This window comes from Catharus ustulatus, chromosome 6, assembly GCF_009819885.2.
Source record: "Catharus ustulatus isolate bCatUst1 chromosome 6, bCatUst1.pri.v2, whole genome shotgun sequence".
In the NCBI taxonomy this organism is placed as follows: Eukaryota; Metazoa; Chordata; class Aves; order Passeriformes; family Turdidae; genus Catharus; species Catharus ustulatus.
The window spans coordinates 34,408,627-34,427,032 of NC_046226.1; the positions used below are offsets into that span (position 1 = coordinate 34,408,627).

The 18,406-nt window shown below is 38.7% G+C and overlaps 1 protein-coding gene across 4 annotated transcripts in view; it reads right to left on the reverse strand.

Annotated features, from left to right (window-relative positions):
- DCAF5 (DDB1 and CUL4 associated factor 5) overlaps window positions 1-18,406 on the reverse strand; it is a 65,669-nt gene that overhangs the window by 15,939 nt on the left and 31,324 nt on the right. For all 4 annotated transcript variants that reach the window (XM_033061585.2, XM_033061589.2, XM_033061588.2 and 1 more), the window contains exons 6-7: window positions 13,883-14,096; window positions 36-102 (exon numbers count right to left, since the gene is read on the reverse strand). In XM_033061585.2, coding sequence (XP_032917476.1) covers window positions 36-102; window positions 13,883-14,096 — 281 coding nt within the window. The remainder of the gene's footprint in view (window positions 1-35; window positions 103-13,882; window positions 14,097-18,406) is intronic.

Below are 18,406 nucleotides of genomic sequence, written 5' to 3' on the forward strand. Positions count from 1 at the left end.
CTTCCTTCCCCATCTAGAACCACAACAACACTTACCTGCTTCCGGATCTGGAGGAATCCTCCACATATACAAATTGAAGTCATCAGATCCCGAGAGGATGTACTGTTAAGAATAAAAATAAAAGCAGTTTATGACACAGTATCACCTGAATTATGCTATTTTACTATTGAGCTACTTCCTCCAAACCAAAAATGAGAAATAAGGATAGCTTGCATCATTCTTTGCACCTTACTGATCAATTTACATTTAAATGGGGATGAAGTACCATCAAAAAATATTGCATATAGAAATGGACCAAAATTGAAAAGCAAATTTCATGTATCTAATGCCCTCTGCCTGAAGCATGTTTGCTAAATAAGGCTATGAATTTTGGTTGGCTTTAATATAAGCATGTCTAGATCTAGATCATACTCTCTAGTTTTCAGCCTGTAACTCTGGTCTTTTTTTGATGTTGAAGACTTCCATTGTTTTTTCTCATCTCCTGAACTACCAAGGAAAACTCCATCAAGTACATATCTAAGAAGGGAGCTGCCATGTCCATTACTCATTAAGTCATCAAAAGTCAGTCACTGGGAATAATCTTGAATACCAAACAAAAAACAAACCTAAACATTCACAGTCAGCAGGTCTCAAGTGGTTTAAGGCCTCCCCCCACCCCACACATTTATCACACTACTCATTTTTTCCCTGGTCGTAGTTACTCTGAAGAGATGGAAGGCTGCCCTTTCTCAGCAGTGCACAAATGATAAGCAATCTTTTTATTGCACAGAACTCCAGGCAATATGCAATTCAAAGTAGTTTAATATACTACAAGCAGGCACTGGAATGACAGGTGACATTTGACATGGCAAAAAGCTTATGTCTCTCAGTTTTGAGAGGCCACAAACTGTGCCTTGCCTCCAAATACTTTTTCTCCAATAAATGACAGAGAGTACAGTTTATTTCTCTCCCAGATTGGAGATTAAATGACACATAGTGGAACCAATGGCAGATTCCAATTCCAATTATACTGGTGTAGACAGTGTAAATCTCTATCCCTCCACTAAAGTTGGGATGCAGTTTAATCAACACAGTCAAGAAGCTGGGTTTTTAATTTCATTATTGTTACCAGGTTAGGGGGAAGGGAGAAAAATAAAGAAATGGACCCAGTTTGTCCCTTTTCTAACCTTTGATGAGAGACAAATTCTCTTTTGCTTGGCTCAGATACAACTGGTTTCTGCCTTTCATTCTCCAGGGAAACATAAAATCATCAAGCAAAGTAACACCAAGCAGTGAGGAGACAAGTTCTGGAATAACACAGGACTGAGAAGCAAATAAACAAAAAAAATACACACTATCACAGGGGAAAAAATGGCTATCAATTTGCATATATTCTGTTTGCAATGCTAATTACATTAGTGCAGTGTTTGGATGTTTCCTGTCAAGAAAATGCAATAACGAACCACTGAAATCCCTTCTCTGGTTTCCTGCTATCATAATCCAACCATTCTTTATTCTCTCATTTTTAAGAATGCAGGATGTGAGTAAGCACTTATGAATGCAATTCTGCTCGTTTTCTGACAGGTAAGAAGCAGTGATCAAACAAAAGCTCCTTTAAAAGCTTGTGCACACTAGTTCAGAATCACTCTTAAACCCATGCTTTCCAAGTCAGAAAGTTATTTCTACAAGCCAACGTGTTCATGCACTTAGGCAATTTACCTTCCAAACTGACCTGATGGTGCCAGGAATATGTGCTTCCCCTTTCATTTGACTGCTCATAAATGTTAGCCCACAGCAGGCTGAGCTGCTGTGCCAAAACTTTAAGGATTAGGGCTAATATAGGAAACATCCCAGCAATTAGAAAGAAAGCACCTCAAATATGTTTTGTTGAAGAAATGCTAAGTGGAAAAAAAGGTCTCATTTGTATAGATATGTTGCCAATTGTTACTATTTATTACCAAATTGTGTTGTTGAAGCAGCAACTAGTTTGCCAAGGACACATGACTCAAAACAGACTTGTAACTAAAACACCTAGAAAATGCAGTATCTTGAATTTAGGACCATGCCTTTTTTCTTTTTTTTCTTTTTTCTTCACATATCATAAACCAATAATGATAAGGTGCCAAAGTGACAGATTTCAGATATCCTGCACGAAGCAGACAGGACAGAAAAAATATCTTATGTACATGCTGGGAATAGAGTGTCTGTGAGACCCTCCAAGTTATTTGCAGAGGAACACTGCCATCTCATTTGTCACTGCCCACAGAGCAATATACTACCTGCATTGATGCCAGTATACGCTGCCTTGCTTTGGAGATAGCAAAATTTAGAGTGTCTTTGCAGGGATGTGTAGTAACAGCAACTTGATGCGCTGTCAAGAGTGTAAACAGAAGGTCAAGACAAGTGATTATTCCCCTTATCTGGCATTTTTGAAGCCACACCTGGGGTATCTGGCTTGGCTCCCCCAGTACAAGAGTGACACTAACAAATTGGACAGAGAGGGGATAAGAGGGTTGCTACAGCCGAAGGCCCATCATCTGCAGGGAAAGCCTAAGGGAACTGGTTTTTTTAGCCAGGAGAAAGGGAAGGGACAGAGTGGATCTCAACAGTTTCCCACTCTTCAAAGGAATACTGAGCAGCCAGGGAGAGACTCTTCTCAGAGGCATGCAGTGGATACCCAGGAAGCAACAGTCACAAGTCACAGCAAGGGAAATTCCAGCTGAGCACAAAGGAACAGCAAGTTCAGAAGTATAATAAACACTGCAACTCAGCCCCAGAAAGATGGCGAAATCTGCACTCTTGCAGATCCAAAATTGACCTGAACAATTCCCTGAGCAATCGGATCTGACTTTGAGGGTGCTCTGCTCTGAGAAGCAACTAAAGTCAAGTGATCTGCAGAGCTCTTTTCTGACTGATTGTTTCCAAAGACTGCCAAAATAAAAAGGGAAAAAATCATCTTGGTGGATTAGGGTTGGGCTTTGGGTTACAGGGTGAAGGGAAGGAGGAGGGAAGAAGTGAACAGTGTCAGGGAAATGCCCTTTGCGGTCCATCCCAGCTTCATGAAAGTACTAATGGCAAGGTAGGCCACAGGATCTGCAGTTCAGCACATGGACTTGCATAAATTAAAGTGATCACAATTTGAGAATTTAAAGGAAGACATTGACAAAGTATCTAAAAATGGTTTACAGAATCATAGAATGGCTGAGATTGGAAGGGACCTTTGGAAGTCATCTGGTCCAATCCACCTGCTCAAGCAGGGCCACCTAGGAGCTGACTTCCTGGGACAGTGTCCAGATGGCTCCAGAGTATCTCCAATGGCAGAGATATTCAATCCAATCCTACCTACTTAAAAGGACCATGAAGTCCTTCACGTCATTATCATTTTCAAGCCTAATGACATTTGCACTGATCAAACATACTTGGCTAAAGTATTCTGGAGTGAATTAAGAGAAAATAAGCAGGAATGAATTAAACATCTGCAATGCAATTATGTCAGGCCACAGAACAAGCACAGCTCGGAATCTGATCTGAAAAAGTACTTATGGCTTTAATCTTGACACAAGACAGCCATTAGTAAATGCCAAAAGCATTAACTGATAAAGTCATATAAACAAGTTTGATGTTGTAAGCAATGTGCTGTGAGTAGTGAACTTTTTATATAAAATTATATAATATAAAATTATTTTGATGGTTAGGCCTGCCAATAATCACCAGAAATTGATCATACTCCACAAAGTATCCAAGTATTTTGTATCTCTGCCATGACACTTTCACCACTGTAGCAGCCAGCATTGTTTCCCCATGCTCTTTCCCTGTAAGGATACCTCTGGGGTGCATGTTTTCCTGCTGTTCTCACAATACAGAATTGAATTCCCAAAGGCATTCCTTTTGTCTTTTTCTGTAAGACAAGGTGGTATGGGTCTGACAAGCAGAAAGCAGCTCTTCTGGTCACGGCTAAGAGCTTGCCAGAAGAACAGCCTCCTAACTGCAGCCATTGCAAGAACAATGTGCTAGATGAAGCTTCAAGGGCAGACACCTAAGCTACCAAAGTCAGAAACATACCTGATGTCACTTGCACGATATTTGGAAAACAATCCTCAATTCCAATTAGTACTCTCTATGCAATACAATCAGAACCTAAGGCCTCTAGAGAGCACAACTGGACTGATGTTACTAGGATATTTACAGGACCATTTGTGAACAGTTTCTTTGATATATTCATTACTAATATAACAATAAGCCAACAGGTCACCACATTAGTACACAGTTGTAGCAAAAAGATTAAGAAAATGAAAAAGTCAGTCCCTACTACTAGAGAAGTCAGAGAAATAATTACTATTAAGTTCACCAAACTCTCTAGTTAGTAAGGGTCAAATCCTGAGAGAATGGAATAGACTTCTTAAAATGAAGGAACAGAAAGGAAAAAAATAGAAGGGCTTGAGGAAAAGTAGATGAAAGAATGTCATCCTGGATATGGTTAGATTCCACTTTAATTGTGAACAAGGATTTTTGGTCCTGAGGGGATAGATTCCTAGCCGAGTACCTTCTATTCACTCACTTTAAGAACAAAAGCCCAGATAATCAAATCACAGAGGCAAGCCAGGGGGAGGCAAAAGCTTGTGTATTCACAGAGACAACTAAATAGCTACGACATCAAGCACTGTCCTCCTTCCACCCTCCCCCCTAAAGACAAACTCAAGCTGAACATAACCTCAAGAACCACTGCAGTACTGAATTAGGAATTAGACCAGACCCTGCATGAGGAGCTCAGATCTCTGGGGGCAACAGACCAATATTAAACCCTCCTGTTTCATTGTCTGCCTTTTTGCTGCTGTATCTGACCAGGACTTCAGAAATCAACATTTACAATATTCACATGAACCCAAGATTAGACAAAAAAAAAAAAAAAAAACCAAACAAAAAAACCAAAAAACCACTTGCTGTTAATACTGGAGTTTTTTTAGGAGGGCAGAGTCAGCTTCTATGCCTAGCTGTTAGCAACAATGACAGGAAAAGGCTTCCAGATGACTATGAGCTGCTGATTCAGAAGTTTGCCTTAGAAGGAAGAAAACTCTCAGGCATGGTTAGAGTCTGCCCTGGGAGAAAACACTAATTCAGTCTGAGTTTCAAGTACGCATAAAATGCTTAAAATGAACCACCATCAGGAATCGAGAAGAATTACATTGGACTAGCACTCCCCACTCATTCCACTGTAACTCTTCTCATTTTCTCTCTCCCCAAGGAAATTACAGCAGTTGATATAAATAAATGAAGATCTAATCTGCTTCTGTAGTCTAGTAACAGTAGCATTAGCATTGCATTTTGCAGAGTACTACCACTCTAGGGAATTTATTTTTTGTTCATAGCACTGCTAGTTTGAAAGCTTTCAAAATCCCACAAGCTACATTTCCTCAAGTGCTACTAAATATGGATTATTTCAATAAAATTTTATCTAAATCACACTTTATTTCAGTCTCCGATATCCACATTTCCTGCTCCCATAAAATGTTCTATTGCTCATTACCTATATCAGAGAGGTTTTTGAGCTTTTGGTGCTAGATAAAGGACTATCAAATATGGATGTTTCCAGAAGTGTGAGCAAGTCTCTTGAATAGCCCTACTAATGCAGGGGAGAACAAGAAGAATGAAGGAGCCTGTCTTAAATGTATAAATCAAAAAGCACTATCACCATATAATTATAAATGCATGCACAAACAACAAATAAAGGTACAGAAATTATAACCATTTTAAAAGCAAGTAATGCTAAGTTACTAGCAGGAAAATGCTTGTCAGACTCGAATTTCATGCTGCTGTTCACAATTTTGAAAGAGACTAAACTTCTTAAATCTCAATCCCACTCACTTGGGCATGTCTGCCCTTTCTTCAGAGGGGCCAATGAAACTTGGGGCAGAAAAGATCAGAGCAAACAGAATTTTTCTCAGGGTTTTAGTGAGCTGTCCCTTAGCTTCTACATGTACTGCAAAACCCACATGCTGGGGAAGAAGCACAGAGGTATCCAAATTTGAAACAATCAGGCTGGTACTTTGCAAATGTCTTTTAAGAGACAGGATGTACAGGCCCTCTATTTTACCTGTAACATAACATAATTAATAGGTGGAGTGTAGACTTTTGGTTCTTTTTCTATGACAACAGATATAGAATCTGGTTTGAGGCAGTCTGCTAGGCTCAAGCCTTAATTCCTTGAAACTTGCACATCACTTCTGTGGTGGAATATGCACTGATAAGCATTGAGGAAAACACAGTTTGACATGAAGCCTCACTGAAGTCTGAAAAATATTTTTTGTCCAAAAGAGACTGGAATTCAAAGCAATCAGCTGTGGAAAAGGAATCCATTTCCATGAAGAATATAAAAATTGTGTATTTATCCAAGGAGGAAAGGTTTCCTAAGTAAACAAGACTTATGCCATTTTGTTCTTTATGACAGCTCTCTGTCTCCAAGAACTTCTAAGCCTAATAGCCAATTTCAAATTTAATATAGAAGCTGAAGATTCCAGAATTATGGTCTGTCCAGAAATATTCTTTTACAAAAGGGCAGCTGTCACACAGAGGGGAAAGAGATACCCTGTAAATAGCCACTGAAAACAAAGAAGTACCATAGATACATTCTACTAACTAAACATCAGGAAACCCAAAAGGGAAGTCATCCTTGAAGCCAAAAAAATTCCAATGTGAATGTGACAGCCTGCTCCACATTGAACTATTTCAAGGGAGATAAGCAAGCTATAAACCAAAAGAAGCAAAGCATAAGAAAGCTCCCGTCATACACACACATCTATATTTGTGTGTGATTGTGTATGTGTATATATATATATGTATGTATATAAAAGCTACAACCCTGAACACCAGTCTTGTTATATGTGATGTTTTGTATAAGAAATATTTGACAGAATACAAACAAAAATTTTTGTAGCTTCTTCTAGACCTTTTGTGGTGTCAAGACTGCTCTACACATCTTATTAAAAAAGCTTCCCCTGCTATTTTTCCATTTAAAAAAAATACTGATAATTTACAATTTGATCATAATTTCATGTTGTCTGCATTTCCTGCAGGTAGAAAACCCACAGATTTACTTTCAATTCACCTATTGTTAGAGTATCTACTAACCAGATGGGAAACAAGGTAGGGACACAACCATTTCAAAAGCATCAAGAAACTAACAAGCAAAGAAACAACAAGGTAAAACAATTAAGGACAACAGTCAATTAATAAAGGATTTCCATTTCTTTGCGATTCCTGATCTGTCATGCTGGTACCTTTATGTTGATGAATCTAGGTTTTTAGTATAGAGTTCCCACCGAGTACAGCTTGAAAGACTGCTGTAATCATCACTGGCTGACTTCCTCAGCAGGTTTGTTCCCACCCACATGTCTTGTGTTAACACTGGAACCCCTAAGAGCAGAGGTCTGATTCAGTAGCTACAGCAGTAAAACCTCATACAAATTGTCATGAGTCATTCAATATAGTATTGTCCTTTATGCATTTCAGGCAGATTCTATAGGGTCAGATGGGTGCCAGCACAGCCCAAGTACAGGATGTTCCCTCAAGGGCACACTGCCTTGTTAGTTCCTCAAACTGCAATCCCAGTCAGTGTGGCTGCCTCCTTGTAGCAGCTCTCATTGTCACCAACTAGAAATACTTCTCTCCAAGGCAATTAACCAGGAGATGACAAAATTATAAGCAGTCACCTGTGCAAGCAACTAACCTCTTATTCCTGTTTTTCAAAGAAAAAACCTGAAGTAAGAGAAGACATAACTGAGGAAGCTCTCGCTGAGACATACTTTGGAAAACCTGTGACTGAGAAAAGAATTTGCCTACAAGGTATCTATACAACCTTTTATCTTCTACTTTATCATAAATTCTGGGACACAAATTATGTTTGTTTTTTTTTTTTCAATGTTTAACAAATTCGAAGAGGGCTCACGACACGGTGAAAACAGACATCATTTTTCACACTAGCCAGGACAGCCTGTACTCTACATACAACCCTGTACTCTTTGACACTTTTTTTCAAGAGGCTGAAACTGGCACAAAAAGAGAGCTTACAAGTTTTTCATCTCAGCCTGAGAATCAAACAGGTGAGTCCAAAAGGCTTTTTAACAACAGAAGCTTTGTTCCTCTGTAAGAAGCATGCCTATCTCATGAACTTGAAAAAGTAAAGCTGCAACACAGTAGACAGTAGACAGTAGAAATACAAATTGCTTCTAGTACATAAATTTCAAAGCCAAAAATTTGTATTCCCACTCCATAAATCCCTAATCTTACACACAGCCAACTCTGTGTGGGGCAGTTTCAAATGCTTACAGAGGCATCACTGGGAACAATCCATCAACATTTTTACAACTACCTTTTTGTAGTGCAGAAAGGTCATAACAGGAATTTTATTAATCAACAAAAGCAACTTAGAAATCCTTACTGAGGATTTCTAAGGCAGGGAAAATATTTCTATTACATTACAAAGAAATCAACAAGTTTATCTGAGCATATGAGAGGTGCTACTACCTACAGATCTCCCACAAATGTACTATGAGGAACACAAAGCCTGCAAAATTCAAAGTCTCCTGAGTCTGAGTTCCATTCCACCAGAATTTAGTTTCAGTGTGAGTGCTTTTGGGGTTGTACATGGCTGGGCAGATGTCTAAAAACCTCCCCCAAGGGCTTATAGGAATGCAGAAGAGAAGGGAGACTGGAAATGTGGATGGCAGGATGCACCAGGCATGGGGGAAGAGGTAATCAGAATAAAAAGGGTTAAAGAAAACTCATAGCTCCTGCTGTCGAGACCTTGACTCTGAAGAGGCATTTTCAGTATGACCCTCCCAATGTCAATGACTAAAAACAATGGGGAAAAGAAATAATAAATAATTTCACTGCTAGATAAATCTCACGCCTGAATTTTATGTGTAAGTATTATGCATATAGCTGGAATTTAAACTGCTATTTAGATAAAGCAAAAACCAAAACACAGTGTCATCAGTAATTCTTGGAAGAAACCAAATTTAAGACAGAGTAAGACATCGATTTTCTTTTTATCTAAGCACAGCAACATATTTGCACACAGAATGCTTTCCATATATTAAGAAATGCTGACTGCAATAAGCCACTATTCATTAGGAAGCCTTTCATGCACAGGAAACTTACAATATATTCTCTAAAAGAATAATTCCCTTTCTTCTTGGTAGTTCTTTAACCTAGACATTGATAAGCACTATTTCCAATGATAAATGACATTCAAATTAGATGACACAAAGAGCACCACTGAAGAAAAGTTATTTTTCTTTACAAAGGCAACATAGAACTATACAAGACCCCTGGCACCTATACAGCTAACCTTGTTTTTGGAAGAGTTACATTCATGTAATAATTCTGTCCTGCAACAAGTTGGCTTGTTCCTAACCAGGGCTGTTTAGAACACGGGCTGCAACATAATGAGGGCTGTAACTTTATAGGGAGCCAGAGCAGCCTTGCAGGACCATGAGCAGTGCATTCCTGAAACCCTCCTGTACCAGTGTAATGTCAACAGAAAAGGCTGAGTGGTGATGTAATGTCTGAGGGCATGCCAGAGTCAAGACACTTTTTGTTTGATTCACAGGGTACAAGTTATTTCTCCCCACCCCCACCTTTTTTAAACAGGCAATACGCAGTCGATTTTACAACCACAAGCATTATAGAGCCTCATATTATCTGCACAGGGAAAATACAGGAATGAACCGATAGCATTCATCATTGTGACACAGGCAACAATTTTTGAGCAAGAAAACCTTTTGGACTATTTTAGTTTGGAGAGTGGTTGTGTTTTGTCGTTTCTTTCTGGGACTTTTTTTTTTTTTTTCTGTTGCCTATCACTATAGCCTCTTAGGCTCCTACACTTATAAACACATTTGGGTACCTAAAATCCTGCAATACTTCCTGTATCCTCGGATACAAAAGATATTTTCTATACCAGTCTAGGAACTAAAAATCCTTAGTACTTAATCCACATTTGCCAAATTCTAATGCTGACAAGAAGTATAGAAACTTTCCCAGCAAGTGACATAACTAGAGAGTCTCACACATTTAATATTTGTATGTAATCAAACACTTCTGCATACTAAAGTCAGTGGGACTTGGGTGTATAAATAAACTGTTTTTAAAATTCTGGACCTGGATGCCCAGAAGGATGGATAAATTATGTTCTCACACAGATCTCTACAGCCAACAAAGGCAGTGGGAGGCTGAGAGTCATGCTTGATCCACCCAGCTTACCTTACCCTTCCTCTCTTTCACTCAAGTGAGCTCCTGGATAATGCAAGCACAATACATTTTGAACCTGTTTATCAACCAACATCAGAGCTCTTCTTCAAAGAGTAGAAAAATTGGTGTCATGTGGATTAGGTCATTACTCCAATGACAAGGACAAAAGAAAAAGTTCTGAGAGGAGCAAATGAAGGTAGTTTTAGATGGGTGCAAATAAAATATCAGCTGAACAATGCCTCTCAAGCTTTGGTAGTTGCAAGAAACAAAAGCATGACTGTGGCATTTCTGGGAAAAATGCTCACCTGTATACTGAATATATACACACACTGTTCACTGACTTTGAAGTCAGGCTCACAAGGACTAGGACAATAATACTTTTGGAGGAAAACAATAGTTTGCAAGGTCACAAAGAGAAATAAAGCTGTTCATCCTCTAAGATCTCTGTCACTAAGCTTGTGCTGCAATCCACAATACCTTCAACAACTCAAAATCAATATAATAATTTCAGAATGTGTTCCTAAACTTTAAAAATTCCCAAAAAATCATTGCAGTTAACAAGTGAGTCTTCCTGCATTTTGTACCTTAAAGCACTAATGATATATCAGTCTTTGCTAAGAGGTTTCAATCTACTTGCATCTCAGATGCTCCAGTAAAAGGAGGTGGTATACAGATCACTGCATGCCTGCTGGTAGCAGAGTGACATATCAGGAGTTCTGGCTCCAAGTCCTTTTGAGTACCCATCACAATCTGTGAGCACTAAAGAAACAATACTGAGGAAATATTTAAAAGTTTAACCCACATCGACAGACAAACCAATCAAACTGTTCCCCAACTAGTAGCCTGTGTTTTGTTTCTGCAAAGAAATTTCATTAATTTAACACACATACCTTGTCAAAGTAAGAACACTTCTGGTGATTTTGGGAACTTAAGCATTTGACTTCTTAAGATATAAGGGCAATCTCCAAGAGAACTCTTAAGTTGTGTGCTTGAAGCTCAGAATCTGTTCATTTCTGCCATACCAGAATGCAATCCATATGGAACAGGGTGTTATTTGCCCTTACTGTAGATTTTCACCACTGTATTAAAACAAATTTCCAAAGGCAACACGAAACTAGTTATGGGGTTTTAAACCCTGATGGCCATCATTTACAAGAAGACTTGCTGTGAGCAAACCATTTTCTATGTAAAACTTCAGAGAAATATTAGCAAAGGCTATAGTTTTCTGTAAGGTGCTGAGTCTAACAGAGCTGAAAGGCCATCTCTCGGCCATCTTCTGATCCCTATATCACATTCAAATGCTTGTCAGAGCTCTCTGTCAGTACAAGTCATTAACCCAGGAAAATAAGCACATGCTGCTGCCAAGTTAGGAAGTGGTATCAGTGAAAGGTCTTGCATTCTAAGCACTGATGAGTTAAGGATAATCCTTTCTTATTAGAGTTAAGATATAGTATAGAAATGCAACTGTATGAGATGAGCTACCTGTGCAGACAACACATAATAATTTTTAAACACAGGAGACTCCATTTTTAATTCACTGTGCTCTATAGGAAAAGTAAAACCTAACAATTTAGACAGTTTAAAAGATAAGAAAATACCAAGCTGGCAGTTTAATGAAGATGAAAAGAAGAATCAAAGAGAAAAATCAGAGGTTCAATGTGAAAAAACTGCTAAAGAAGCCTTCCTACCACAAGTGCCACTCACAATTTGAAAGCAACTTTCTTATCCACAAGTCCCTTCAGCTGAGCTTTAGTGCACACAAAATTTTGATCTACTGAGGAAATACAAACAAGGTATTCTGTGAAGCTTGCTTTGCATCTCAAATGGATCTCAAATGAAAGACATTATTTATAAAGGCTAAGAACAACAATATTAAAAGGGATAGGTTACTGGAGTCAGATTAAATTTGATACAGAATCATTTCTTCTTTTCACGAATTCTGATTAGCAGGGGTGAAGACTTGCACACATTATATAAAAGCATAGTAGTTGTATAGGAGGGCAAAATTTTAAAAACCTGGTTTTTTTATTCACACTTTCTATCTTACAGCAGTTTCCAACTCTAACCTTCTTTTCTAGATACACCTGCAACTGAAATTGAATTCTCTGTAAAAGGCATTCCTAAGGATTATCCCTAGTTTTGAGAGTCCTGGCCACTAAATTTGAACATTACTGGACAATTTCAAACAGAATTGGAGCATGTGTTGGCATTTTCTGAATTCATTATCATTTTTCATTCCAGTTAGAAGATGGGTATAAGCTTGTGTCTAAATGCCAAATTCCACATCTCTCTAACATTCCCTATAAAACTTCATCTTCCTTATTAACATCATATAGATTTATGAGAGAATATAATTATCTCTAGCTCTGATTTCGAACTCAATACCAGCATTATGTGCTGCAACTTATCTGTTCAGGTCTGTCAAGCCACGATAATAGTTTTTTAAAAATGCAGGCTCCTGAAGTATATTCCATCAGCCTGATACAGAACAGACATACTCCTCCTATTAATACCATACCCATAAGAAAATGCCTTAGAAAGCAGAGCAACATATATTAAGACTATTCTCCACATCTTTAGTAACAAATGAGAAGCTAAATTATGTGTCAGGGTGTACATAGCTCTACACTGAGTTCCAGAGGAGAAAAGTGTGTTATCTTCAGGCCAACTAAATAATGGACCACTAATTATCAGTAGTTTTCTTCCTAGCAAACACATCGTTTTTCTGCGCTTTATAGTAAGCCACTCGATGGTTTTAAATGAGTTTCATTTTCACACTCCTGTCAAAAAATATTCAAAACTAAGAAACATTGCTCAAGTTCAGTGAGATGAATGTATTTCCTACTTGCAATCTGAAAGAAGCTCAACTCTGCCTCCTGCAGCAGCAGCAATAGAATTAGTGATGAAATTCTGACTGCAGAAATATTGCTGATGACAGTTAGGAAATTTTCAGGTAATAGTTTGATACTATCATAGCTTGAAAATAAATCTTTTGTCCTTAAACAGGGCTTGGTTATTAAATACATTAAATACAGCTGTCTAAAGACAATATCTGGCTCTAGAACCATATGAACTTCTGTTAGCCACTTTATGTGTAACCTATTTCTTTGTGATAAGTAGTAGGGACAAGGCCCTGCCTCAGTGAAGTAACAGACTATTCCTTCCTACCCACCTGCCATCACCACTTATAGAACACCGACCTACAAAGATCTAGTAGTAGAGTATTAAAAGAGAAACATTATAATTTGAAATAAGAATTAATAACTCTATAAATACACAATATTTACATTTTGTGGGATTGCCTCTACATCACTCCATAATAAAATTGAAATGCAAGGAAGATGCTTCCTTATCACATGTAGATGAGTAGATAACATTGTATTAATTGGACCTAAAAAGATATCAAATATTTTATTCTGTATCATCTTCCAAGTTAGTATTAGACCACATCAAACAACAGGTAAAAGCTTCTCATGTGTTTCGGTATACGTTTTCCTTCTTTCACAGCCCATATTGCAAAACAGCTCTGAATAAGCCTGTACATGTCCTGCGTCCTGTGTTATCTCTTGAATCAGAAAAAAGCCACCCTCACAGAGGTGTTCTGAAACAGTCATGGAAACTCTGGAGACTCAGGGCAGCATTGCTTGCTTATTACCTGGTCACGATCACCTGCAAAACAGCAGCTCTTCATAGTGCAGGAGTTGAAGTAGCCTTGGTTGTCAAACTGGAAGACAGGCAGCCGGCAGTGGATGTCATAGAGCACCGGGGGCAGGCGCCGGCGCAGGGCCAGCAGCTGGGTGCCGTTACTGTTGAACCGGACACTCATGGCACTCTGAAGGGAAAGGTTCCCACCATAGCGGAGCAGTGAACTGGGAAAAGACAAGTGAGAGCAGGTGAGATGGGCTGCACATATCAACTCAACTACCTAAAGACAGAACTCTCTTTAATCTTACTGATGCATTTCAAACAAACAAGCGCAGTAAAAGATAATCTTCTTTAGTTCCTGCTTTAAAGCATCAATTTCTGAAAAATCATAATATGAAACCTGAATGACAAGCTATTGAAATGCTATGACTATAAAGATTTCAGAAGAGAAAAGTCAAAGACTGTGAGTAGTTTTGTTAATAACAAAGTAATTTCATGATTATAAGCCACACCTGATTATAAGCCGCAGGTCTAGGTGTCGGCAACTGTCTGGGGTTACAATACAGGATGTGATAAAAGGTATCTATTCTATCACCATCTATTGAGGGTGGGGACAGTGATCCTTATCTCCGCAGGAGATATTCTGCTAATGGGCCATCCATTGAAACCAGGCAGGCCATTGTTCTTTATCTTTTCACAACCCATCCTTCCTCCAGGGAGTCATTTTCTGCTAATGGCCCATTGAGTCCCACTGTGGGACTGATAAAATTACTGCATCCCATTGAAAGTTGCTCCAGCCAGGGGGAAGAGCCCAACATTTCTTACCAAGATAAAAACAGAGGTTTTGGGACACTAAGGTAACCCCTTTCTCCACTGGACTCCAGAGGAAAACCGGATTTCTTCACATCACCACTGGACCTCCAGAGGGAAACTGCACTTTCTCCAGGAGCACTGCTCCAACTGAATCACATCTGCCACTGCAGGAAGATGCAGCCACCATTTAATGGGACTGCTGCCAACACCCTGCCTGACGGGGTGTCAGGTTGTACTCTGACTTTGTCAGGGTTTGGAGTTTGTTTCTTTGTAGTACTGTATTTCTATTTTAATTTCCCTAGTAAAGAACTGTTATTCCTAATTCCCATATCTTTGCCTGAAAGCCTCTTGATTTCAAAATGATAATAATTTGGAGGGAGAGGGTTTGCATTCTCCATTTCAAAGAGAAGCTCCTGCCTTTCTCAGCAGACACCCATCCTCCAAACTAAAACAGCAACTTTTTGTTCTTTGTCCATATATAAGCTGCACCTGATTATAAGCCGCACTTTGGGTTCGGACCAAAATTTTAGTCAAAATGGTGCAGCTTATAATCGTGAAATTACTGTACATTTCCTACATAGGAGCAAAGTTGGACAGAGCACTTAGCCTTAAAAAAGGGCTGTCCTTTTACTTCTGGCAGGTCAGCCTTTGAGACTGACCCTACGAGCACTCAGTCCTTTTTGTTAGCTGGTTCTTGAATCCAGGCAGTCTTTTACCCTTGCTCTGGCACCAGATGGCATTTTCTCCAAATGTAGACAGGCTGGCCATTCTCTCTCTTCTGCTTCTATTTATATCTCTACAGGGCATCAGAGAATGTTTGAACTCCACAATCAGTTCCAGATGTTTTAAATAAAAGGACATCTTACTAACATGTTATTGCAAGAAATGCTAAAATAAGTCACTTAGCTAATCTTGATATAGCTTCATCTAAAAATACCACGAAGTAGGCAAGACAATTATATTATCACATGACATTATTACCTAAAACTCTCATGAGGCAAGATGAGCTGGTTTCCTTGTCCCTTATAAGGCTGTATGTTTGGAGCTGGAGTATTTGCATCCATTCTTACTGACATATGCAAAACAGAACCAAAGGTTCACAAGTTTCCAGACTCTCTCTTTTAAAAAGTAACAGAAATGAAATTTGTTCCATAAAGGAACCTAAAGTTAATCAAAGCACACCTTAAATGCAACTTGTATAGACTTTCTGTTCTTTTCAAAGACTTCATTCAATCTATATACTTGAAATGATTGGGTATATGGAAAGTGAGACAAAGATGGAAGACATTTAATTCCTTTTTTTTTTTTTTTGTTCAGTGACCACTGAAACCTCCCTTAACAGTACTAGAGCTCATAATTTTGTTAACCGTTCTGTTTTGAGCAATAACCATCAAATCTTGTTGAGACTTGTGACTTTTATGCCCTTTCCGGACCAGAAATAGAATGCCAGCTCAGAATTTGTACATTCTAGAGGGAAGCTTATTCATAGATTTTAATGCACAATACTTTCTGATATAGTCCTTTGCCCCAACAAGTGTGAAGAATGAGTCACTCCACATGGATGGGGAGGCACATTCCATGCAGGTTGAAACATGCATCATTGCCTGAGATACCATAAAGTTAAAAAACCATTGTTCCTAAGCTGGAGTCAAACAAAACCAACACAAAATATAATATTATGCATAATTAATAGCCTAGAAGTAAGCTGCTCTCTCACACACATTCTCTTTGTGAACTGAACAGTCAAAGCCAGGGTGCCACAAAGGCACCAGAAGTCACATTTTCAAAGCCAACTAACAAGCAAGTTCTTCAATCTGGGCACCAAACTTTCAGAACACTTCCATCAGCGTGAACAGTCCTGGTGTCTCATGCTCTCCTCCTCCATGGCAAAGCTGCCAAGCTTTTCTTGATCATGTTCAATGTATTTAATTAAAATATGAGAAAATTTAATACTAGAAAATGTAAGGTTAGAGACAAGGATTTAGGATCCCTCTCATCAGTCCTAGTTTCTGTTAATTGAGACCAATAAGTACTCAGCTCAAAATACCCAGTCAGGCATTGAAAATCTAAACAAAACAAGATAACCAAAACACATATGACATTTTTTCCTCCTCCTCTTCTGATAGGTCTTAGTAAGCCATTTTTTTCCCATGGAATTTTCCACTTCCTTCAAAAAATACAAACAAATAAGCTAAAACATCATAAACCCCTGCAAAACCCCAACCAAGAACTCAACACAAAAAGAGGCAGAAGAAACAACCCCAGATTTTTCTGGCTAAGAAAAGTAAATTTTTAATAAAAATATGAGTTGTCCAACATGAATAAGAAGGTCATAAAAAATACGCACCAACCAGAGTTAATGTTTAGGTGCAGCCACTGCTGCACCAAGATTAAGCTTCTCTCCTCATTACCAGTTCTCCCCCTTAATCCAAATCACAACCCAGATTTCTTTCCTGCCTACAAGTGAGTGACCCTACCAGATACCCCATCTTTAGAGTCTTCAAGCAAAGTTTCCATGGTTACTAGTATTATGCCCTGCCTGAAATAATTTGAGATTATATTTTATGGCAATAAGAGTGCAATATTAAACTGGCTTCCATTCTGCTTACAGATGTTTCATTAAGTTCCTATAGCAGCCAAAGGCACCAAAGCAAATACTTGGAATTTAATTCCATATCGTGTTGCAGTAACTTCCATGTAACAAAGCTCCAAAAGAATGTTTTACTTCAGAAATTAAAGGAAGCAAGAGAGACTAGAACTTCAGAAAAAATTATCACATGCACACATGAGAAGTCTAGAATTAAGGAGCTACATAGTTTATACTCCTCGAAAGATCCGCAGCTTTGCCTGCCTCAGACCCTCACTCCACACAATTCAGCCACACGCATAATGGAAATGCAGTTCCTGTTGAAGTTGGTTTTTTTTTTTTAATTAAAAAAAATAAATCCAAACAAAAAAATGAAACCCCCACACTAACAAAAAAAAAAGCAGCGAGCTACTTTGGCTGGTACAGAAAGAAATATTAAAATAGTTGTTTCCCATTTATTTATAATGTAAGAGTAATGCCTTTCCCCATTTGCCTTAATTCTGGCCCCAAAAGTCTGACACTGTAGCTCTAAGTGCAGCATTTCACTATCCTAATCACAAGCAGTTTTCTGTTTTCCCCACCCTTCTACATCCTGAGTGCTTCCTCTCTGCCTCTTTGAACGGACTTGTTAAATTAACTGCAGAGTGTTTTCCTTTAACAAACTCCAAAAAAGAGGCAGCAGGTAGTCAAGTCGGGATGAAGTGAATAAACTGACACAAGCCCCCACCAAACATCCATTTCCTGATCCAAACAGAGGAAAAATATTTCCCCCCCTCTCTCCTCCTAGGACAGACATCTGAGAGATATGTTCACAAATAAGAGGGGCGGGTGTGTACGGAGAGAGTGCATCCCATGGCTCTATCTTGGTGGCAAGGCTGCTCAACCAGTTCACAAACAGAGGACATGTAAAGGATTGGAAAAATCTCTCTTTCTCTGCCTGATACTGCAGGTAGTGCACATGGTAGCAGTACTGAGAACTGAGGAACCCTAAGACTTGGATAACTTCCATCATAAAATTTTGCTGATTCTAGAACAACCATGATGGTTTTCAGAGAAAAAAATAATTGCCTGAGATGCCTTCTAGAATATCCACCTCCATCAAAATTGAAGGAAAAATGCAGTCAGTCCTCTCCA